Raw genomic sequence first — 23,875 nt, 5'->3', positions numbered from 1 at the left:
ATCACTTTTCTGTATCTTATAACACAGCAGAGCTCAGTGGATACGTGCTAGTCCTTTGTTGCAGTTGCCTTTAATTACACGTTAAAAAAACAGCAGCGTTTTTTTGTGGTGGTTTACTGTACCATATTTGAACAAGCCTTAACAAAGATAGATTTTACTCTTCAAGATCGCTGTGACACTCCGTTTACATTTTGGGTTGATTATTGTACAATATATAAGAGACAATCATGACCGTGTATGGAACACACCGTGCAGATGTTGCCATCAATTGCTATGTCAGACAACCCTTGAACAACTTTTATGTTTTGTTTTTTTTAGTTTGTATTCAGTAGTTTTACTATAGGAATTTGCAATATATGCTGAAAAAGGTCATGTAGATGAAATGTATTACATGGGTACATGTTTTTCTATATCTACCAATATTGTGGCTGTTTTAGGTGATATATTATTATCTTATTTATTATAATTTTTCGTTATTGTAAGTGTGAAAGTCACCTATTTTTAACTATTATATGAAGTGCATTCTTTACTTGACATTCTAGTAACCAATTAGTGATCCCATATTTCAAACACTCATAATTGTTTTAATTTTTATTATTGGTCCAATTTATTGTCACATTGGCGACACTTTGTATCATAATTATATTTAAGAACTTTCTTGTATGATACAGTGAACATTTACATTGTATCAAATACACACATATCTGCACTCGCAGTGTTCAGTTGTTAACAAGTACACGGGTTCTTATTGCAATTAACATGTTTAATTAAGTCCTTTTTCCATTGTTTTATTTAATGTAGCTACTTGTTTGTAAGTTATTCCTTGTTTTTGCCGATTCTGTTATTCTTTTCAAGGGGTTAGTATGTATTTGGATTAAATTCTTATAAACCGGTATGTATGTTAGTTAACATTAAATTCACTCTAACTTTCTCAAAATCGTGCAGTCCTTGTTTATTGTTGTTGGTTTTAGTGCTCTTCAGTATTTTTTTTGTGTATTTACATTTTGTGTAAATATTTTTGGCTGCTTGAAAAAAAAAAGCTGATGAAGTTCATTACTTTTTGCAATGAAAATATTTCTAGCACAAAAGTAAGATTCATAGAGGTAAATCGTGTTTTTCTTCAGTCATACAGACTTTTCACAATTTAATGCCATACTGCACTAAAAGCTCTACAGCAAAATCCCCTTTAGTGCCATAATAAATCTGGTCAGCTGTACTAGCAGTATGCTCCCGCAACTCGCTGCTTCTCTAGGGGCGCTGTTGGTTCTCGCATCATGTCCTCTGCGAAGTGGAAATTACGTACTAGGTTACGCACTGCAGGCAAGTTGACCATGAGATGGCACTGTGCAATAAACGGTACGCTAGGGCAAAAAGTTCATCAGCTTACTATCGCTTTAAATAGTCCATAGTCCATATACATGTATTACATAATGAAATTTGGCCCTCAAAAAAAAAGTCACCTTTATAAACGCACAAAACCAAAGCACATCTTATATACTTTTTTTTATTCAAAGTATAAAAACAATTCATCACTGTAAACATTTGCTTGGTCTGATACAAGAATTAGAGATAGAAGGAGATACACATGGATAAAAACATAAAAAATATGTTGCTATTAAAGTCACTGTTCTACATGAAATAAGGAATAAAAATATTGATAAATGTTGGCAAGATACATGTACTATATAGCAAGAAAGAAAAAAATATCTTAAAAATATTCATATTTTTGTATAAAGAGACTAAAAACAGAAACAACTGCACAAGGTCCTGAAGCAGACAAGTGTTTTGATGCAAGAATACACCATTTGTTTGGAAATGCGTATGTGATTCCCCCCCCCCCCCACCCTCTCTTTCTTACTTTATCCTCTATTTCTAAAAACATTTTTTCATCTCGTAAGTGGAAGTGGGAAATTAATGCGGTGTATGTGAAATTTTTCTACAGCTTTCTTTTTCGAAGTAAAATCTGTTCAATTTTCCTTTTCAATTGAAACTCTACAAACAGCTATGAAAGGCTACAGTTGATATAACAACAAAGATAGACAATATATATGGCAAACTACAGATACGTTATATATGTACATGTACATCACTTCACTTTTGGCAAGATAAATTCCAGCTGAACAATAAATATGACACAACCAATTTTGCAAGACATACTCTTTTTCATACTATTGAGAATGTTTCATTTCATTGGATTAGTACAGTTCATTGAATGAAATAATGATAATCATTACAATCGGGGAGAAAAGTATCTGAAACGTTTTAAAGATAGTACATTAGTCTATTTATATCAAATAGATCATATTCAAAATGTTTTTAAATTCATAATACAAGTTCAGCTAGCAACATGCTATAACATTCACCTGTTATATATCACTGTTTCTCAATAGTCAGAATGCAAATTGCATTCATTAGCTGTTGCTAGGTCAAACATTCTATGGATTGTCCTGCCCAGTACCAAATGGATGCAATTAGAACTAAATATTGTAATACAGCATACAATTATTCAAATTATTCACAACTAGTGAATGAATAATTTGTAATGGGACACTCAACACACAATAATAAAGACATATGCATTAAATTTGATTAAATTACAAAAATGGCATAATCATATTTTGACACACAAATCAATTTCACTTTTAAAATAGATGAGATTGGATCATTATATACACCGGAAATAAACGCTGATCAAAGACACAAATGTGAGATACATCAATGTTACGCTAATAAACAGAAATGTAAAGATGATTAAAGCAGCAGAACTTAACTCCACATTGAGTCACACTCCAGATAAATGAAGTTATTATAAGAAAAGAAATGCAACACACAAGCAAACAGGTTGGGAAGAAAGACCAAGAGAGGAAGAATAATAGTATACATACTTGCTGGGTAGTGAACGATATTCATATAATTATGAACCAAACTATTTCAAAGGCTTATTCAGATATGACGCGGGGAATTGCCACGTTTTTTTAAAACATGCAAATGGATGTCTGTCGAGAAAGTTCCTGAACGTAATCATTGACTTCTGTGTTAAAGATACATAAATGTGACGTGTATTAGCCAGTTCACGGTAGCAGTCTGAGCATGAGCAGATAAAGCTCATTGCAGAACAAATTTTGAAATACATGGAGACAAAATACTGGATACGTGCTCATGAAAGTTATGTAATCATTATTTATTCATGCGCAATCAGTGCACTCCATGATACACAGGTGGAAGTATTCTTTGAAAAGGGGAAACAAAGGCTATTTATAAAGCAATTCCATCGCTGTAGGAGTGATTATTTCAAAATGTAAAAAGTGGGACCTCTTCATGTTTTTAAGATCTGTGGATATTCGGGTCATTGCAGTAATGTGCTAACCGTGAACTGGTCTATTACATTGAGACGCTGTGGTTTCTCCTTGTCATATCTGAACGAGTCTTAAGGCTTTCTTCTCATGACTAAAACAGTGAATGAATCATTCATATAAACAATGATCTTGGTCAAGTACTGCATACTGCTGTAATGTGTACATATCTTTGGTCTGTAAAAAGTAGGAAAATCTTTCATAGTGACATATTCATAGGAATGTGGACTTCATAGAAATGTAATTTACGCAGTCGATAATACTTGAATACATTTTATAGTACATTTTAAGGCAATGAAGAAAAATCATCATTCTTTGAGACTGGTGAAAGTTTGAACAAGTTCACACTGTTCCGCATTCAAGGTATTATGCTCACCTTTATTGCCCATTCGGCGATGGAATTTGTGGTATTTACATGGTATAGGGATAAGAATACCATGTACATAGGTCCCCGCAGTACAGCGTCCTCTATGAAGGAAAATGAACCATTTCGGCAAGATGAGGTGGAAATGTACTTGAACCTCAGGGGAAAAGACATCAAACAGTTTCTCATAATCTACCACAGAAGATGATCATGCCCAAACACGATCCTTGGGGATTACACCAAGTACCCTTCTTCGCTACCTACTTGCAATCCTGTCAATTTTTAATGATACTAATGATAATTGTATTTCTCTTGGACTGATCTGAACTGAAGGCAGCAGCATGCATGCTAAATCAGCTCTTTTTTTTAGCAAGATGAGGTTAAAATATACTTGAGCCACAGGATGTCAAACAGTCTCATTATCTACCGCAAAAGATGATCGTTACAAAACCCGATCCTTGGGGGACTACACCAAGTACCCTTCTTCGCTACCTACTTGCAATCCTGATGATTTTTAATGATAATTTTAATTCTCTTGTACTGATCTGAACTGAAGGCATGCATGCTCTCATTATCTACCACAGAAAATGATCGTTACAAAAACTGATCCTTGGGGGACTACACCAAGTACCCTTCTTCGCTACCTACTTGGCTAGGGGCAGAAGAGCCCCCTTTGGGTAGCGGAACAAAGTTGCCCAGGCTGCTTGGAACGGGGCTGGGGGCAGTAGGGGGGTGCGAGGCCCCGCCCATGTACTGTGCCTTCTGCTGACGTCGTAGCATGTCGGCGTACTCTCGTTCCTCGTTGTCATCGATTTGGGATTCGGAGAGGCCGGTGCTTGGTGGGTTTTCTGTTGGGTTTAGGTAAAAATATAGTTATGCAGATGACAAGGATAGCATTAAAATGTAATTACAGACTGATATATTATCCGTTTACAGCCAGAAGGGCATTAATTTATTTATCATTGTAATTATCATTATCATCATTATTATTATCATTATTATTACTATCATTGTTATTATTATTAATATTATATTTACCATTATTATTTTTATTATTATCATTAACATTATTGTTAATACCATTATCATTATTATTATCATCATTACTATCATTATCATCATTATCATTATCATTATTATTATTATTACCATTATCATTATTAATACCATTAAATCAGTTTAAGGTAAGGGTGTGAAAGGGGGAAATATCTTGGAAAAATATATTACCGTAAGAATCCCAGCTGGGTGCGTAAGAAGGTGGCCTGTAAGCCGAATTATTATAATACCCAGGCCCCCCTCGGCCGCTGACCACACGAGGTGAGACCGGCGGCTGCTGGTCATCATAATGGTCATAACTCTCTGACCGTCCGTCGCTGTAGTCGTCGTAGCGCCGTCTCTCATAGCTGACGTTGTCGTAGGAATAACGATCATCGTGCTCAGATCGATGCGACATGTTGTCGGTGTTGGAGTCGCTGTAAGCTGGGCTCTCCGGGCGTTCCCTTTAATACATGACAGAAGTAGAAATGTTAGTATTCATTCAAAAGTCCTATCAAAGGTGAATATTGAACAAACAATGATAATGACATGACCTTTATATTGCACCAGAGACAATGCACAATGTGCAACTTAGCTGTGCATTATCACTTTTACCAGTGGATTATCACTTTTTGATGGGAACTTTTATGCATGGTAGACGTGGTAAGAAGAATAACGCACAGCACGTGATGTCATTCCACCAATTCAATTGCCTGCATTCTAGAACCCGTTTATACAATACTTTAATATGTTAATAGTGAAAAGGCTATATACTCTGTAAGTAACAGGCACAAATCACCAAACCCTTCGTTGCTCTGCTTGATTTGCAACAGACATCATTAGTCAAATATTCACAGAGTAATAAAGAGAAAGGGCATCACACTAGAATTACTCACATTGGTTTGACTAGCTCAATTTCATCATTTGTTTTCTTGATCGATGAAGATTTTGCTGCAAAGAGAAAAAGAGGTGGAAATCTGTTAGGTGCACTCTCACACACAGTAGAATATAAGTGTTCTAGACTGAAGCGCGAAATCGCGAAAGAATACCTGGTATGTAGAATTGATGTGTATGCTTTCAGCAAACAAGAGGACTATAGGGTTCATAACATTTGTTTGAAAGCAGAAAAATAAGAATAATTCCTCCGAAGAACAGTTTTCAGCTTTGTACATTACAAGCGTGTACACTTACATCTGAGAAAGCAACTTTTGAAGAATATACCGGTACTTGCTATAACGATCACCTGTATAGAAAGACCACCTGCCTATGAAGACCCTTAAGCGGTCTTTATATACAAGTTTCACTGTACTTTTAGAGAAAGATACTAACCAGCGACCCTTTTCCTTGACTCCCTTCTCTTGACGAGGCAGCAGCACAGGAAGATATTAATGAAGACACAGCTCAGTATACACAGGAACGAGAAGAGGAGCACCATGTAGAGAGGGATGTTACCAACCAACAACCCTGAGAAGCAAAGACAAAATAAAACGATGAGAGAAATGTAATCAAAGGATTCAAATTTAATTCTGTACGGTATTTAACTTGTGAGCGGCGCCATTTAGATGCACAGGTTGCTTCTTAGGGGTCTTGGGCTATTATGTATTTTGAATTTATGAGTTGTACTTGCTGATTTTCGTTATGATGCCAAAGAAGCCTGAAAGAGGACAGATGAAATGTCTTCCAGAAAGCACTGTTAAGGATAATGATGAAGCCAGCTAAGAACATATACATAAAAGAGAACAGCAGATTGGCCTACCATGCAAATTTACCTAATAACAAAAATGACAGTAAAACACAAACCCCAAAACAAACAAGTCATGAAAAAACAAAAACAAGAATATCTGAGTGGAATATATCTTTATTCCTTTTTTCTATAAAGAAATGTTGAGAGATAAAGATGAAGGCATAAAATGATTGGACAATTTTGCATGTTACAATATCCAGTTCAATTGAAACTTGCAACTATTTTCAACACCTTTAACACTGCAAATAAGTAATATGGATTTACTTACGTGTTGGAATCACCACTGGAGGCTCTGTGGGCTTGACTGAAATGAGAAAGAAGAGAAACCATGTCAATTCAATTACTTTTTTAAAACGACAATGCAGACATCTTTGTCAAAAGCCTCATTACAAATAATTGTATTTCAATAGTCAGAATGTGAATTGATAACATTAATTGCTGCTAGGGCGGACAAACATTATAGCTTGTCCAATCAAAGAACACAAAATATATGCAATTCCCATTCTGACTATTGAAATACAATATTTCGTAACAGGTGAATGTAATAATTTCTAGCGAGGCACTTTACACATTACGAAAAGCTCCCGTTAAAACTATACCCCACCACTATAGCACAGCAGTCAATGTAATCTGGTGGGGTAGCACTACCCCAGATTCGTTTCTCTCGTTAAAACTTTGTAATCTGGTGGGGTAGCAATACCCCAGTTTCGTTTCTCTCGTTAAAACTTTGAGAGAGCTACTACTATTACACAGGCACCAATGGGAATCTGATGGGGTCTCACTACCCCACTTTCAATTCTTTCGTTAAAAACTTGGACAGAGCCTTGAGGCTTTGAGTGAGAGATTAAGATATTGGATTGCAGCTGGACTCTACATCATCTTACGTAATACTAGTGTAAACAAACTCTTACTGGGGTCTGCCTGAAAGGAAATGAGAAGTAGGAAATAAGTATTTTACTTGTTTTAAGATATTTTCATGTCCTAAAGTCACTAATAATTTAGATGAAGACCAAAATGAAAGTTCGAACGAAGCAAAATGACCCATAATTGGCGATATAACAACAATTTTAACTCTGGCAGCGAACCCCTGCATGTGTCTCTTTCTCCCTTCTCCCTTCCTTTCCCTTGTATCATGCTTATCTCTCTCTCGCTATCACCTCATCAAGGTCTCGGTGGGGGTGGATTACAGCGCTAGTGTTTACTTAGGGCTTATCACAATCTCAGCTCTAGTACAAGTAGAAATGGTGAAAGTCAAATGGGGGTTTCAATTTTAAACGACGAGTTTTCGTCATGATAGATTTGTGGAATAAATTTGATCACATTAAAAAAATGGCCTATTCCATTATGTATTAAAACATTTGTTAAATACATTTACTAATAAACAAGCAATTCTATACATAGATACATTTTAGATGACACAAATATAATATATATATAGAAATGATGACCCAACTAAATTGGGTGAATCTGTAAAACAACGAGGTTTTCTTAAGACAGCTTCCCTGTACACAAGTTTGTTGTTGTTGAAATGGTTGAACTTTTAAAGCCTGAATCTAACTCAACTCACTGGTTGTCTTGGCCGACACGATGCCGAGATAATACGGCCCGTCTCCCTGCGCATTCCGCCCTCTGACGGTGAACTCATACTCTGAGTTGGGGTTGAGGTTGGTCACCGTGAATGCCGTCGCAACGGAAGGTACCACGTCCACATACTGATACTGCTTCCCGCCTTTCTGGTTGAAACGCACCTGGAAAGTCTGGTCCAAACCGCCATCGAAACCTGGCAGGATGAAACAGAGGGATGGACCAAGAAATAGAATAGTGAGTAAGGTAGCTTAACAAAATGTAGTGGCTCTAAAAGATGCGTTTGGAAAGCGAAATGAATAATAGCTTGTGATGTTCGTTAATTTAAGTTCTTCTTTGACAAATCTATAGGAAACTAAGCATCTTCTTGACGGTATATGCATTTACAAGCTCTATCTCCAAACAAATTTGTGATTTCTTAAAGAACTATGCAGTTTTGGATTTGTCTTTTCATGCCGTTTCATTTCTCTTTTAAAGCTAAGTATTGTGGTATGTTTTGGAGCAATGATTTATATTGGCATTAGCACTAGAGACTCTTGTACGAGATGTCCTGGATTCGGTCTTTGCTTGGTTCTTACATCCTTGGACAAGGTGTTTTACCCGCTAATGTTACTCTAGCAGGATGAAACAGAGGGATGAACCAAGAAATAGAATAGTGAGTAAGGCAGCTTAGCAAAATGCAGTGGCTTGAAAAGACACACTTGGGCCCGTCTTATAAAGAGTTGATATCAATCACAACTTATTTGCAATTGAAATCAACTTCAACTATGTACATAAGAGATAGGAGACTGCAAACTTGAGATTGATTGGAGGACTTGCGATTGATTTGGATCGATCGCAACTCTTTGTAAGACGGGGCCCTGGACAGCAAAATGCATAATGGTTAGTGATGTTTGCTAATTAATAGTTCTTATTTGAGATATCTCTTTATTGAGGGAGGGGGTCTTACCTTTGGTCCAATTGAGAGTAACTGAATCATAACCAATATTGACCACTTGAAGATTAGATGGGGCCTCCGGAGGACCTGCGCAATGAGAAGAGTGAGAGAAGTTTGAGGGAGAGATAATTTATGAGTAACAGAAGTGGGAGATGAATGTATAGAGAGATAGAAAAAGTGAGAGAGAAAGAAATATGATTATAATGCTGGCTTCTCATAAAGCGCTTAGTTCCTTCAAGCATGATGCTAATGGAGCTAGAAAGAAAGGGTGACAGAGAAAAACAATTAAAAAGAGAGATATGGATAAATTGATAGGAAAAGACTTGAACATATATAAGCTGATATTGTTGCATACATGTATTACAACAGATGCTTGGGACATCATTTTTTGTTATTGCAAGTTGTTGTTTTGATGAGTAATACAGGCTGTACCTTTAACACATATTCACACATGGAATGTCTGTTCATTTTTGCGATTAGCGTTATATCTATACTATGTGGTGTCACCTGTGCCTGAGGGTGGGGAAAAACAACTGAATCACTGTGACACTCGGGTCTCTCATTCCAACAGTATGCGAAATTCATGAATTTTATGAAACTAAAACCCTCAGAAAAATAACGTCTACAGTACTTACTTGTCTTCTCGAGCTGTATCTCAAAGCGTGCTTCTCCTAGGTCATTATAAGCCTTGCAGACGTACGTCCCGTAATCATCGATCTCGTCAATCTGGCTGATGATCAGCCGACTCTCATAGCGGTTAGCATAGGTCAAATCCTGTCTGATGTCCAGCGTGTAATGGTCACTGGTCAGATTGACCTCTGCTGACCCCTTAAACCAGTTAAATTGGACGAGAGGGGCACCCTCGGCCTTGCAGCGGAGGAGGGCTGTCTGACCTGTGCTCTTGGCTACTTTGTTGGGCATGGAGTGATCCACTTCAGGGGGGTCTGTGAATAGGAACAAGAACGGTCATTCTAATAATAATAATGGTGGCTTCTTATATAGCGCACATGCCCCTCACGCTATGACCCTCCTGGCGCTGCCCCGATTATTACCCTGGCTTCAGCAAGGCGGCCATTACGGCGCTCTAGCATTTCAAGGAATTAATTCCTGTCAGGTACCCATTTACAACACCTGGGTTGAGTGTGGCAAATGCAGATCAATGTCTTGCCAAAGGACATTAGTGCCGAGCGGGACTCGAACCGAGGACCTTGAGATCGACAGTCCGGCGACGGATCCACTCGACCACGACACCTCTTAGAGATTTAAATGTCTTTAGTTCGGTATATTTCATGCAGCAACATGTAAGGCAATATCAGAAAAATTTGATACAAATCCCCCCTCCCCTCCCCCGTATTTTTGCGAAGATAATTTCTTTTTCATTTTTTTCTAACCTCATGCTTTCATGACTTTTAGGCCCTAAGTCTAACCAAATTCAGACGATGTGTTGTAAGCAGCATCTAAAAACTTTGCTGTTCACGCATAAATATTGCAATCTCCCTATACTAATACACACAAAGCCTGACCACATCAAAAATTAATGAGATTAATGACACTTCATAACTTCTGAGAAATTAAAAAAAAAATCATATTTAAATTTGTATTGAGTTCATACCAAATTTCAGAATATTTCATTGCTCCATGAGGGGGAGGGGGGGGGGGGGGGCTGCTGTTTCTTCCTTGTGTTGAAAGGGTTGTCATGGAGCAAATCAAAGACCAGAAATTGGTAATTTTGCAAAGCCATTGCATTGCAGAAAGTAATATTCCCTCAATCGGTGCCTATTATTTTGTGCAAAATTGCATGTGAGGCAAACAAGCGACAATGCAGAGAGGCGAAAAAGGCAACCAAAGTGTTAATGAACCATTCTTCAAATTTTATTGAATTGTATTAATTTACCATTTAATTTGAAAATCATAACTTCCTTAGAGACCTTTAAATCCAAGCTGAAATCTTATATTTTTTTAAACAATACCTGTACTTGGCACTATGACACTCCTCCAAACTCTCTCATTCTTTCTATTTTTCTTGTGCGCCTCTGAATAGAATTTTCTAGATAGACGGCTGTATATAAATGCCTATTATTAGTAGTATTTATTACTCACACTGTATGATAACTTGTATATTCTTGGTGTCGGCCGGCGGGATGCTGTTGTCCGCATGGCAGAGGTACATCCCGCTGACCGCTTTGGTGACGTTGTCCACTCTCATGATGCCACGCCCATCCACGTACTCATGGGCGTTACCCGTCAGGTCAAAGCCGGGTCTGGTCCAGGTGATGTAGCCGGCTGGCTTGGGGTTAGCGTCCGCCTCACAGACCAGCTCCCCGGGGGTGTTGAGGGTGATGGTGATGGCCTCCCCGGTGGTCACTTTGGCAGAGTCTGTGGTGGAAGAGAATTCCAAACAAAACATAAGCCAATGATAATGATAAGAATAATTAAAAATATACAAATAATTACCCAGGCTTCTATAGCGTATTTCATCTTCAGAGAAAATATTAATGCACTTAACAATAATAAAACAACAAAATTACATATAATTGAAAGCACAAACGATAACTAAAGAAATATCAAAATGAGAGTGAGATTAATCATAGCACGTATCAACATCAATTAAAGAGATATGAAAGCAAAGCATGACAAAATACAGTCATGCAGTTTTGATTATGAAGAAATACAATAATGCACTTAAAATAACATCAGAAAGCATTTTTTTTTGACCAAGTAAGATTTCAGTAGTGATTTAAAGGTAGTTAAAGGGGCTGTAGCATGCATGACTATGCGTCTTTCCCCGAGGCCTACTCGAGGAAAATTGTGTATAATATGACTACGGACGACGCGACCGCAGTAGGCCTACGCATTCAAATGCGTGCAACATATGCGAAACCGAACAGTGAGGAGAACTTCAGTCTGTTTCACGAACGCTAGCACGTTGACCCAGTTTATTAAGTCCATTTGTCAAAAAAAAGACGAAGATGGCGTCAACCAGTATTTCCCATGCTACAGCCCTTTTAAAATTGGGATGATTCGGATGGTACCGGGAACAATTTTTTTTCAACTTACACATCACATCTAGGGTCAGCGTTATATTGCTGGCTCCTTCCGAGTTACTCGCGATGCACATGTACGTCCCAGCCTCCTCCCGCGACACGTTGTGGATGCGCAACGATCCTTCCTCGTCCAGCGTGTAACGCTCTGTCTCGGCAACAGCAATCGCGGCTGCATTCTTGTGCCACGTGAAAGTGATTTCGGCTGGGTTGGCTTCAGCAGAGCAGTTGAGGATTAGGTCTCCAGGTACTTCATGACTACTCAGAGAGATGCCGGTAGGCGTGGTTATCTTTGGTCTGACTGCACAGGGTCGGAATGAGATTGGAGACAGATTAATTTTGGATTTCAAAACAATTCACAGCATTTCAAAACTATTCACAGCATTTCAAAACAATTCACAGCAATTCAAAACTATTCACAACATTTCAAAACTATTCAAAGCATTTCAAAACAATTCACAGCATTTCAAAACTATTCACAGCATTTCAAAACAATTCACAGCAATTCAAAACTATTCACAACATTTCAAAACAATTCACAGCATTTCAAAACAATTCACAGCATTTCAAAATAATTCACAGCATTTCAAAATAATTCACGCATTTCAAAACTATTCACAGCATTTCAAAACTATTCACAGCATTTCAAAACTATTCACAGCATTTCAAAACAATTCACAGCAATTCAAAACTATTCACAACATTTCAAAACAATTCACAGCAATTCAAAACAATTCACAGCATTTCAAAATAATTCACAGCATTTCAAAACTATTCACAGCATTTCAAAACTATTCACAGCATTTCAAAACTATTCACAGCATTTCAAAACTATTCACAGCATTTCAAAACTATTCACAGCATTTCAAAACAATTCACAGCATTTCAAAACAATTCACAGCATTTCAAAACAATTCACAGCATTTCAAAACTATTCACAGCATTTCGAAACTATTCACAGCATTTCGAAACTATTCACAGCATTTCAAAACTATTCACAGCAATTCAAAACTATTCACAGCATTTCGAAACTATTCACAGCATTTCAAAACTATTCACAGCATTTCGAAACTATTCACAGCATTTCAAAACAATTCACAGCATTTCAAAACTATTCACAGCAATTCAAAACTATTCACAGCATTTCGAAACTATTCACAGCATTTCAAAACAATTCACAGCAATTCAAAGCATTTCAAAACATTTCAAAACAGTTGCCTCAGCTATGTTGACCTCAACATTGTTCTTGTGGTATTTTTAAAGTGATGTCAGGATTGTATTAAAATAAATCATTAGAGTTTGGATTTGATTTTTTGTTTCTTTTAATAAAAGCCATTTGTCTGAAAGTCTACTCACATTTGATATCCAGAGTCACTCCATCATTGACGCTTTCAACAACGAGATCGCTCATCGCACGGCACAGGTAAACACCCCCGTTGTTGGCCGAGGTAACAGAATCAAGCATGAGACGACTGCGGGTCGTTTTGCCCCCGTTTTCTGCATCTACCACCTCAACGCTTATGTTGTTATTGCCTAGAAAGAAAAAGGAAAAAGTGGGTAATTATCATCAACTATGTGGTGCTCCCCCCCCCCTCTTAAAGGTACTATGTCCCTTTTGCAGCCAGCCTCAAATTCTGTAGGACTTTGCAGGAATTATGAATATGTCGTGTATGTCCTATCTGTGAAATTTAAACGTTAGCAATGTCCTAATATTCAAATTATGCAAGGAACCCCGTTTACTTGCTAGACTTCACTGTCAGACACTATTGAGTGACTGACTGGCTTTTTTTTCTTCTTTGGTAATAACATACATAAAAAGAGCTGTAAAGGGTACATGAGCATTTATCTACATCAATAACCCACTTCTTGTGATGGCCAAAATTAAACTGATGGAATCTTTGCGCAGCATAACGTATGACCATTCGGTACAATGGTATGAAAATCAAGACTATTACTTATTGGAACTAATAGTCGTTATTTTCCCACTTGAAGACATTTTTCAAGCCCCACCTTTTTTAGGGAAGTTCTAAATTAATATTATCTTTCAAATGCCGTTGGAATTTAACCTTTTCATTTTTTTGGCCTGCAAATGGGACATAAAACCTTTAAGGTGGGGGAGGGGGGGGGGGGGAAACAAACTGAATCACTGTTACACTCGGTCTCTCCTTCCAACATAACTGCAGGTGAACCACTATACCAGGGTTCCCACTAATACTCTCATTCAAATAGGGCAGTAGGTTCTATAACAAAAGCATCACTCTTATAGTGCATTCACCTTCAACAGTCACTCCATCTCCACATTGTGGGATTTCAGTGTTTGGATTACTACTGGCTGCCTCGCACCCTCTCCCTCTCACCCTCTCCCTTTACCCCCCCCCCCCTACTAATCCCCCACCAACCACACACACACTCCCAATAACCATGCACAGTACAGTAATGATCCAGTCACTAGAGACCAGCACCAGACCGAAAATGGACCAAATCAAAAGTTACATTATCCCAAATAGCCAAGAATCAGTTGGTTTGGTGTCAGTTAGGTCTCAGCTTGGTGTTGGTATGGTGTCAGTCAGGTCTCAGCTTGGTGTCAGTCAGGTCTCAGCTTGGTGTCATTATAGTGTCAGTTTGGTGCCAGTTAGGTCTCAGCTTGGTGTCGGTATGGTGTCAGTTTGGTGTCATTTTGGAGTCCGTTTGGTGTCAGTTTGGTGTCATTTTGGAGTCAGTTTGGTGTCAGTTTGGTGTCAATTAGGTCTCAGCTTGCAGTCGGTTTGGCAGTGTGACTGAGTGAGGTATTCATGACTTACCTTCTATAGGCACCCCATCCCTCCACCAGGAGATCTCAGACTCTGGATTGCTGCTTGCCGTCTCACACGTCACCGTTACGCTGTCACCCTCCTTGGCTTCTGGTGGGTCTACACTCACAGTAACTGCACTGGGTGGGACTGAGCAGAAGAAAAAAAACAAAAACCATCCATAAATAGTTGGAGTGTTTCTGTTTTTACCAACAGGACTTTGAAAAAAGGAAAAATCGAGTCGTGTGTCTGGCAGATGAATGTACGATTGAATTTCGTTTAAAAAGACAAATTGTCTGTATCCATATACTTGCATCATAACAAACATACACCTGACATTCATACAAATAAAAACAATAAAAAAACATACACCAGACATAGTGAAATTAACAAGGAAATGGTATTTGTTGAGGGTCCATAACTCACACACAGCTGCAGCGAAATTCAGTGTCCCTTCAAGAACTTGCTGTAGGAGATTCTGAAAACTTCTGTTACCTTTCAGGTTCAGAGTTTAGGATGATGGCTAAAGGGGCAATTCTTCTGAAGGAGATGCCCCCATTTACATGTTTAGAAGTTTATACGTTTACAAGTTTTTAAGTTCATGAGTTGTATAACTTGATAAGGTTCTAAGGATCTCAGTTTTCAAAGTTTGGAAGTTTGGATAGGAATTTTATAAAGCAAGGCCGCTGGCATTGTGGCGTGTGCCTGTAATAATAACAATGAAGTTACAAACTGATTCAGCCAAGAACGCAGGTTCGAAAATGAGTCACGTTTTTCAGATGGTGACGTTTAAAGGGCGGTCCCCAGACGTAAATAATCATATCTGATTGCTACACGTCTGTAAAAAATCCAAAACCTACACACACAATGTTTCGATCTCAAACTTACAGAGGACGTTAAGGGTGACACTGGCCTCCAGGGGGACGGGCGTGGCCTCGTTGGAAGCATTACAGGAGTACTCCGCCCCGTTATCCGTCTGGTCCAAGATAAGCCTCAAGGTACTGGTGGAGAGGATGCCTTGCGTCCCGGTCTCCGCTTCCTGGACCTCTCCGTTCTTGTACCAGACCAGCGTGGCGAGGGGGTTGCCGCCCATTGCAAAGCATACAAGACGCAGGAGATTGTCGGCCTTGACTTCCGTGCCGTCCTCGTAACCGGTGATTCCAGGATGCTCTGGTGGATCTTTCAGGAGGAAAAGAAGAAAGAATGTGTTTTTATTTATTTCAAACTTTCTGAATGATTAATTGAGGGAGGAATGATGAGTGTTGCTTAAATGGGGGATTGCCAGCCATAGAAAAGCTGTTTAAGCACACAAATCAAAAGAAATTATCAGCCATGACCTCCTAGATGACCTTGTGCAGTGTGATTCTGGGACTCTCTTTGTAGAGAAAGAGTAAGAAACAGGATGGGTATGATTGACTTCAAGTCGATTAGAAGGTCACAGAAAAAAAAGATTGTACAAAACATACTCAAGTGACAACTCCTCCCCCAAGGCAACTTCCAACACATTTTATATTAGGAACTTTAGCCCTGACTTGGAAGTGGATTTAAAGGGGGGAGTGGCACAACTGGCTCATACCCCCTTCTAATAACATAAATATTTCACACCAAATAAACACAATAAGTAAATTTGACCCAGTCCCATCCCCAATTGTGTTTTGAGCCCCTTGTTACAAAATCCTGGATCCAAGGTCCATCACTACTTGGCCCCAAAACTGGATCCAAAATCTGACCCTAAAACGTTATTTAAAGGGAGAGGGTTGGTAGTTTCCATGTGCAGAAGGCCATAATTCTGACACCAGACTGGGTGGAAATACCATTAATGTGTACAAGTCTACACACAACAAACTCATAGGCCTATAAAGAAATACACCCTCGTCTCTCAAATTCTGCATAACAGCTGAATGGTGTCGAATATTGAACCAACAGGGCAACAGAGCGTGTGCCTGTAATCCAGCTAACAATGGAAGTTACAAACTGATTCAGCCGAGGACGCAGGTTCGAAACTGAGTCACGTCTTTCGGATGGTGACCTTAAAAGTCGGTCCCCAGACGTACATGCATGTCTGTAAAAACCCAATGACACACACACACATCTTTAACTCTTACACATGACATTGACAGTCACAGTATCCGAAGTGGTCTCGTACAGCTCCCGATTGGTTGCTTGGCACATGTAATCTACGCTGTCTGTATCGGCCGTCATCGTGATCGTCAGCTCCTGCGAAGTGATAAAACCTCCGTTGGGTGCTTCGACCACCACGTCGTCATGGGTGTGGGCCTGACGACCACCGGTGAACCAGGAGATGGAGGATGCCGGGTTGCTGTTGGCTAGGAAGTTTGGAGAAGAGAAGGGAGGAAAGTTAAGGTAAATCGTCGTGATAGCTGTAGCACAGTGAAACTTGTATATAAAATGTAATGTTACATTTGCTCTAGAACCTATTGCTTTTGGCTTTTATTTGTTGCAATTGGGTAATACACTAGGATTAGGGTCAAGGTCAGAGTTGAGATGCTTTTCTGTGCAGGTACGGAGTTAGAAACTGATGTCAGAGCATATTTCATACGTTCAATTTAAAAGCACTTATGGGAGGCAATAAGGTGGTCATTCTAGCGTTTCTAGGAAGGTGATGTTTATGAATACATGTAGGTTCCTCCTACAGATACAGTGAAACCTGTCTTTAGCGACCGCCCAAGGGAAACACAAAAAGTGGTCTTAGTACACAGGTGGTCTTTGTAGACAGGTTCCTTTAGTACATGTTTCAACAAGAAACTATTTTCAAGGGAAACCAAAAAAATATGGTCTTTGTAGACAGATGGTCACTAAAGCAGGTTTGATTGTATTTCATTGAGAAACAGTAAATAGAAGAGGGTTGTGTTCCTGTTAGCTGGGAGAGTTTGAAATTGCAAAATGTTTCAAATTGTGACATGGAGAAATTCAGATAATGTTAAAATATGTTTACATCAGAAAAATATTTCATTAAGTCAAGATTCATTTAAAAATGTGTAGATGTGCTAAGGTAATGGAAGTTAAAAATGGGCAAATTCTATACAATTACAATTATATGTGGCGCTCAAAATTTCAAAACTAACAGAGCCTGGGACATATGGGCACCCAAAAACTAAGCCCGGACCTAAAAAAAGATCAAACTTTTACATAGGGCTCACGTATATGGACTCCAAAAAGTTCAATCTGGACCCCCTTCCAAGTTACTGTGGAGCACTGTCAACAGGATTTCAAAAAAGTGATTTATTGATAACTATCATAGCATAAATCCATAGTAATTCTATTGCTTACCTGATGTGCATTTGAGTGTGAGCGTGGCATCTGACTGAACCATTGCCTCATGGCCGGTGATATTCACGTATGCTGGAGCAACTGCAAACAATGCAAACAAAAATTAAGACAATAAAGAACAACAAATATATACATACATAAATATACAGGTAATAATGCTAATAACAAAAAAAAAAGAAGAAGAATTCATTTGGATGAGGTAAAGTGTAGGATAATGACTTTACCACATGGGGGTGGGGGGGGGGGGGGGTTGGTAGAAAATGCAGAGCATTACATAAGGCCTGTTGGTCACGAAACCGATTGCTTATCCTGGCGATTAAAAACACCTGTTTGTGGGTAAACGCAGTAACGCACAAATTGTGTCGAATTCCCCAAAGAATTTGCATCTTTAATTATTATCATTATTATCATAATAATAAAGGTTATTATTATCTATATAAGGCTTCCAAAAGGGACAATAAAACAGTGTATTCAATATCTTAAGCGCAGTTCCCGGATGACTGACCAATATTGTTTTGTATTGCTCAGACATCCAGGAACTTCACTTATCGATATCGGTAGCACACAGAAAAGCCATATTTACCAAGATAGGTAAAATTTTGTTATTTCGCTAGTCAGCCTGATAATAATACTAATATTATATGGCTTTGTTTTCATGTGATACAAGAATATATTGCTCTCACTAAGACAATATTGGACTCGTCTCCGACTTGTTCAATATCGCATAGCTTGAGCAATATATTCTTGTATCACACTCAAAGCCATCCAATATTATATAATAGTAAGATTAAACGAGAACTTACGTTTGAAGTTTGATCGTTATTTTATGAATAATTAGAGGGAAGAGTATATATGAGAGCCCGCCCGCGCATGCGCAATCATTTTTTGAAGCAATCGTGGCTACTGTTGGAAAATAGTCCTGAAGAAAAATAGAAGCTGACGAGAACTGCCTTAAGTTGACCTTTATGACAAAGGGAGGGAGAGGTGGGCATATATACTCTTCCCTCTAATTATTCATAAAATAACGATCAAACTTCAAACGTAAGTTCTCGTTTAATCTTACTATTTTACTTCATAATTCTCGTTCGAGAATATATGAGATTTCAAAGATCAGTAGTCACGATGCTGTAGTAACAGTGTGCACCAATAAAAAAAAAGTCGTACTGACCTGTGGGCACCGTATCAATGATGTGGCTCCCTGACCCATCATGGAACGTTTATGTTTTCGAAGAACCTGCCTTCAGTGATACAAAAGAAGCTGTTGCTTCCACAGGTTTGTTATAAAATTTCTCGAATGTCTTTGCATTTGCCCATCCGGCTTGTTTAAGTATTTCCGATATCGGTATATCGTGTTTACGAGCCGAAGACGTGGATGCTGCTCTGGTAGAATGAGCTTTAAATTTTGTCGTGTCGATGCCAGAAGCTTTAAGGACCGCTTTGATCCATCTAGCGATCGTGTCTTTGGTTGCTCGCTTGTGAGGCTTCTGGTAGGTGATGAACAGATGTTTTTCCCTGTCCCTAATATCCTTAGTTCTGTGGAGGTATTGTCGCAAGTAATGCACTACACAAATGCGTTTGTCTTGCGAAAAAGCATTCAATTTTAGGGTCATTCCAATATTCCCTGGTCTGCTTTGCTTTAGCAGTTCATCAACAAAGATTTCCACTGAATCAGTCTTAAAGTTCACATTGTCAATATTCAAGTAATGAAGTGTTTGCACTCTCTGTGCTGAGACTAATGCTAGCAACGTGCCGAGTTTAAGTGTTAATTCACGTAGAGGTATCTTGTGAGCCGGCGTCAATCGGCGAAGGTAGTCTAAGACGGTGCTGACATCCCATATGCCGCTGTATCTAGGCGTGGGTGTCCTGAGTTGGAACACTCCTTTCAAATATTTGCAAACCAAAGGATGCGTTCCGACTGTATAGCTGCAATCATCCAATAAAACAAACGATGCAAGGGCACTTCTTGCAGTGTTGATGGCGCTGTAGCCAACATTTTCTCTGAAGTACATTTGATTGAAAAATTCCAGCAATCTTTCCACCTTTGTGTGGGTCCATGGCAATTTCTGAGATTGACAAAACTTTTTCCATTTCATTATATAAGTGTTGTACTGTTTCTTTGTGGAGTTTCTCCAAGAAGCTCCCAAAATTGTTGCCGACTCCATGTTTAGTCCTTGTGAGGCGAAGTGTCTGTTCCAAATCTGCAACACAAGAGAGATATGTTGGTTAGTGGATGTGGCGTACCAGATACTGGTTGTGTGAGTAATGTTTTCGACCGTGGGAGAGGCAACGGTCTCTCAAGCAACATATCGTTCAAAATGGGGAACCAAGCTTGAGTTGGCCAATTTGGTACTATTAACAACCCTCGTGCCTTATCTTGCCTTATTTTCTGTAGGCATCTGGGAACAAGGCTGAACGGTGGGAATGCATAGAAATTCATGCGGCCCCAATCAAGTGTGAACGCATCTACTGCCCAAGCAGTAGGGTCGGGCATCCAAGAAACATATATAGGAAGTTGTGCATTCAGCCTTGATGCAAATAGGTCAATTTCGGGAAGACCATATAACCTCACTATGTTGTCGAAAACATTCTTGTCAAGCGTCCACTCAATGTTGTCATTGAATTTGCGTGACATGTAGTCTGCTTCTGTATTCTGGGTACCTGGTAAATGGGCAGCCGTAATCCAAATATTTCTTTCAGAACACCATCCCCATATTTGTAGGGCAGCCTCATTACAAGAGGGAGATTTTATTCCCCCCATGTTGTTTATGTAAGCAACAGCCGTTGTGTTGTCTATTCTTAGCAAGACATGAGCATTCCTCAAATGGGGACAGAAGGCTTTTAGCCCGAACCCAGCTGCTAACGTTTCTAGATAATTTATTTCGTTCGTCTTAGCTCTGATTAATTCTTCACTATTCCACCTGCCACCTGATTTTGTCTTCAAATCAGTGGCACCCCAACCACTACCGCTGGCATCTGTACGTAGTTCTAGAGTGATTTTCTCTTGCGCCAGCGGACGAAAAACCGAATGGATATTTGTGGCCCACCATTCCAATTCATTTCTTGCCTCTGCAGATAAGTGCATAGGACGATCGAAATGACCTCTGCTGCCTTTCAAGGCTGTAATTTTGTCATTTTCAAGTGCTCTATAATGTAAAGGTCCATATTGAGCAGCGGGGAAGGTGGCTATTAATTTCCCAATTACTCTCGCTACTTCGCGAATAGATGGGGCCCTCATTCTGAGCAAACCTTTGCAAACCTCTTTGATTTCTTGACTCTTGTTTTCTGGTAGGGTGATGGTCATTTCAAGTGTATTGAGCTTAAATCCAAGAAAAACAACTTCATGCGACGGTTCTAGTACCGATTTATCAGGGTGAATAATGAAACCCAATTTTGAGAGGAGTTCAGTTGTAGCTTTCACTGCTTTTTCCGTTTGAGCCTTTGTTTTTCCTATGATGATTGTGTCATCAAGATAAGCGAGAACCAAGTGACCAGACTTTCTCAAAGTGGCAAGCAAAGGTTTGAGCAGTTTTGTAAATAGCCTGGGGGCCGACGACAGCCCATTTGGCAAAGCCTTGTATTGCCATAATTGGCCATTCCAAAAGAAACGGAGGTACTGTCTAGAATTAGCGTGAATAGGTACCGTATAATATGCGTCACGCAAGTCGACTGAAGCCATAAAATATCCTTGTGAAAGGAGGGACATGACAGTGTAAATATTGTCCATTTTGAAATGCTGATAGGTTATACTCTTGTTCAACTCAGACAAGTCCAAGATCAAGCGTACTCCCCCATTTTTCTTCATTCTGGTAAAGATCTGTGATAAGAATTCGCCTTTTGAGTGTAGACATGATTCTATTACACCTTTGTTCTTGAGGTTTTGAATTTCCTTGTTAATTTTTGTCATTTCCTCTGTGTTCCGTTTGTACGGAAAAAGAGGTTTATCCCGTGAGGGTGGAAATTTATCTTGATCAAATTCAAGTTCATAACCTTGGACTGCATTCAGCAAAAACTTGTCTGAAGTCAATTTTGTCCAGCTAAGATAGAATGGCTTCAGTCGACCACCGACCATATTATCAATAGTATCAAGTTGAGAAGGTTTTGAGGCACTTACCCCTTCGGCGCCTTGGGTTGGGAGACTAAGGCGGCCGCCTATTTCCTCCCCTGATTGTGTCGGTAGGGTTGGAAGTTCCTCCCTCTTGCCGGCTTTGCCGCCGCTGCTGTTGGGGTGTATGTGTGAGGAGTGAAAGTCTTCCTGGTCGTTGCCCCTCCACGACTTGTTCCCTAAAAAAGGGCGCCCCGAAGATCCAGGCATAGCCTGTGATGTTTGCCAGCCTGCCTTCTTCATCTTTTGTCTGGCATCGTCATTGTACCTCTTGTATGGATGATATTGAGTTTGCTGATTGCCTTGTTTTGGTCTCATCATGACCCCCTCGGTCACTTTGAGCTGGTCCTGGAGGTCTTTAACCTGTTTGCCAAGATTGTCCCCGAAGAGAAACTTGGTCACCTTGTTGGAGGGTTTGCAGAATTGGCGAAAATCGTTGTGAACTTCAGGCTTGATAAAGTCTTTCCGGAGCGAGTTCACGCTGAAGTTTGCGTCGCAGAGAAGTGCCAAGGCATCCTGTTGCTGATCAGTCATGGTGGTTGGATCGAGCGTGTTTGCGAATGCGCAAATTCCTTTCGTCAGCGATTTCTGCACATTTTGGAGCTTGAAGTCTCTTGATCGGAAAGATGTCGACATTCGTTCCCAAATGGTATTGTTGACTTTGGGAACGTCCAGCAAGTCGCAGTTTTCTGGGCAGGGGTACTTATCCGCTGCTTCGGCCAAGGATTTGTCTTCCATTTTTTGTTCCATCATGTAGGTGATTGCGTCAGCAATCTCCCCATTAATCGGTCGCCCTAGCGTCGATGGCACTGCAAATTTTGCGGCTAATTGAGGAACTTTAATTTCCTGCGAGAATTCTTCTGTTTCGTGCTTTCCTTGTTCAAACTCATGAAAGTTCATGTCCTCATCATCATCATCTCTGTCAAGCAGAAAATGATCGTCGGGCTGACCAGCACGTGGTTCAGGCTCAGTCAACTTAGTGTCGTGGCTGCCGACAGCAGTCCCCGATGACATAGGTAAAGCGTCCACGACGCGTGAAAACATCACTTCTAACTTCTCGAGTCGCGACATTATTTGAGAGTTATCGATCCCAGGGCTTGGCTGAGCCTTACTCTGGGTAACGATTGCACAGTTTGGCTTAGCCTTGCTGTTCTTAATCTTGTTTGTCGCCGCCGAGATTGGCTTTGCCTTGCTCGGTCGGCTTGCATCGCCGTACTTACGGCCCTGTTTCTGCCTTCCCTTCGCGGCCGCACCGGAGCCAGGCACGGCGCCGGGGCTTTCGGCAGTGGTGTTGGTCACCGTAGTGGTGTCGGTCACGCCGGCGTCAAACCCGCGTGTTTCCATGTTGAGAATACGAGAAAAAATCACGAAGATAAACACAAAAGTAGAAAAACGACGTGAAGACTGAAGGCGAAGGTCCAAACAAATATATAAATGTCCAAAAAGATCCGAATAACTTTGCGATTGCGAAGATTTCGAAGGATTTGCGCTACGAAAATACTAGTGAACGCACTAGTAAAAAATGCAGAACGATAATGATTGCGCATGCGCGGGCGGGCTCTCATATATTCTCGAACGAGAATTATGAAGTAAAATTATTGTCATCATCATCAACATCATCATTATCATAGCTAT

General features: G+C 39.7%; 2 protein-coding genes across 2 annotated transcripts in view; both read right to left on the bottom strand.

Annotated features, from left to right (window-relative positions):
• Positions 1-4,306: 4,306 nt before the first annotated feature.
• Positions 4,307-23,875, bottom strand: part of LOC115921356 (nephrin-like) — a 36,848-nt gene continuing 17,279 nt past the window's right edge. The window contains exons 10-24 of the mRNA XM_030978762.1: positions 18,139-18,219; positions 16,953-17,174; positions 15,736-16,026; positions 14,860-14,997; positions 13,415-13,591; positions 12,075-12,359; positions 11,118-11,393; positions 9,653-9,961; positions 9,030-9,104; positions 8,064-8,276; positions 6,765-6,800; positions 6,082-6,216; positions 5,649-5,703; positions 4,945-5,216; positions 4,307-4,565 (exon numbers count right to left, since the gene is read on the bottom strand). Of these exons, the coding sequence (XP_030834622.1) occupies positions 4,336-4,565; positions 4,945-5,216; positions 5,649-5,703; positions 6,082-6,216; positions 6,765-6,800; positions 8,064-8,276; positions 9,030-9,104; positions 9,653-9,961; positions 11,118-11,393; positions 12,075-12,359; positions 13,415-13,591; positions 14,860-14,997; positions 15,736-16,026; positions 16,953-17,174; positions 18,139-18,219 (2,795 nt within the window). The 3' untranslated portion in view covers positions 4,307-4,335. The remainder of the gene's footprint in view (positions 4,566-4,944; positions 5,217-5,648; positions 5,704-6,081; positions 6,217-6,764; positions 6,801-8,063; positions 8,277-9,029; positions 9,105-9,652; positions 9,962-11,117; positions 11,394-12,074; positions 12,360-13,414; positions 13,592-14,859; positions 14,998-15,735; positions 16,027-16,952; positions 17,175-18,138; positions 18,220-23,875) is intronic.
• LOC115921096 lies at positions 18,919-23,834 on the bottom strand. Its single transcript, XM_030978168.1, has 2 exons — positions 22,250-23,834; positions 18,919-20,336 (listed from the first exon to the last, which is right to left on the bottom strand). The coding sequence occupies exons 1-2, from the start codon at positions 23,582-23,584 to the stop codon at positions 19,356-19,358; spliced, it is 2,316 nt and encodes a 771-aa protein (XP_030834028.1). The 5' UTR covers positions 23,585-23,834; the 3' UTR covers positions 18,919-19,355.

Source organism: Strongylocentrotus purpuratus, unplaced genomic scaffold, assembly GCF_000002235.5.
Source record: "Strongylocentrotus purpuratus isolate Spur 01 unplaced genomic scaffold, Spur_5.0 spur5_scaffold_1, whole genome shotgun sequence".
NCBI classification, from domain to species: domain Eukaryota; kingdom Metazoa; phylum Echinodermata; class Echinoidea; order Camarodonta; family Strongylocentrotidae; genus Strongylocentrotus; species Strongylocentrotus purpuratus.
This window is presented reverse-complemented; position numbering and strand designations above follow the sequence as displayed.

Excerpts from the sequence above, each read along its gene's own strand:
- LOC115921096 (XM_030978168.1), bottom strand. The coding sequence starts at position 23,584 with ATGGAAACACGCGGGTTTGACGCCGGCGTGACCGACACCACTACGGTG. Across the intron at positions 20,337-22,249 it reads CAACCCAAGGCGCCGAAGGG|ATTTGGAACAGACACTTCGC; the intron begins GTAAGTGCCTCA and ends CTTGTGTTGCAG.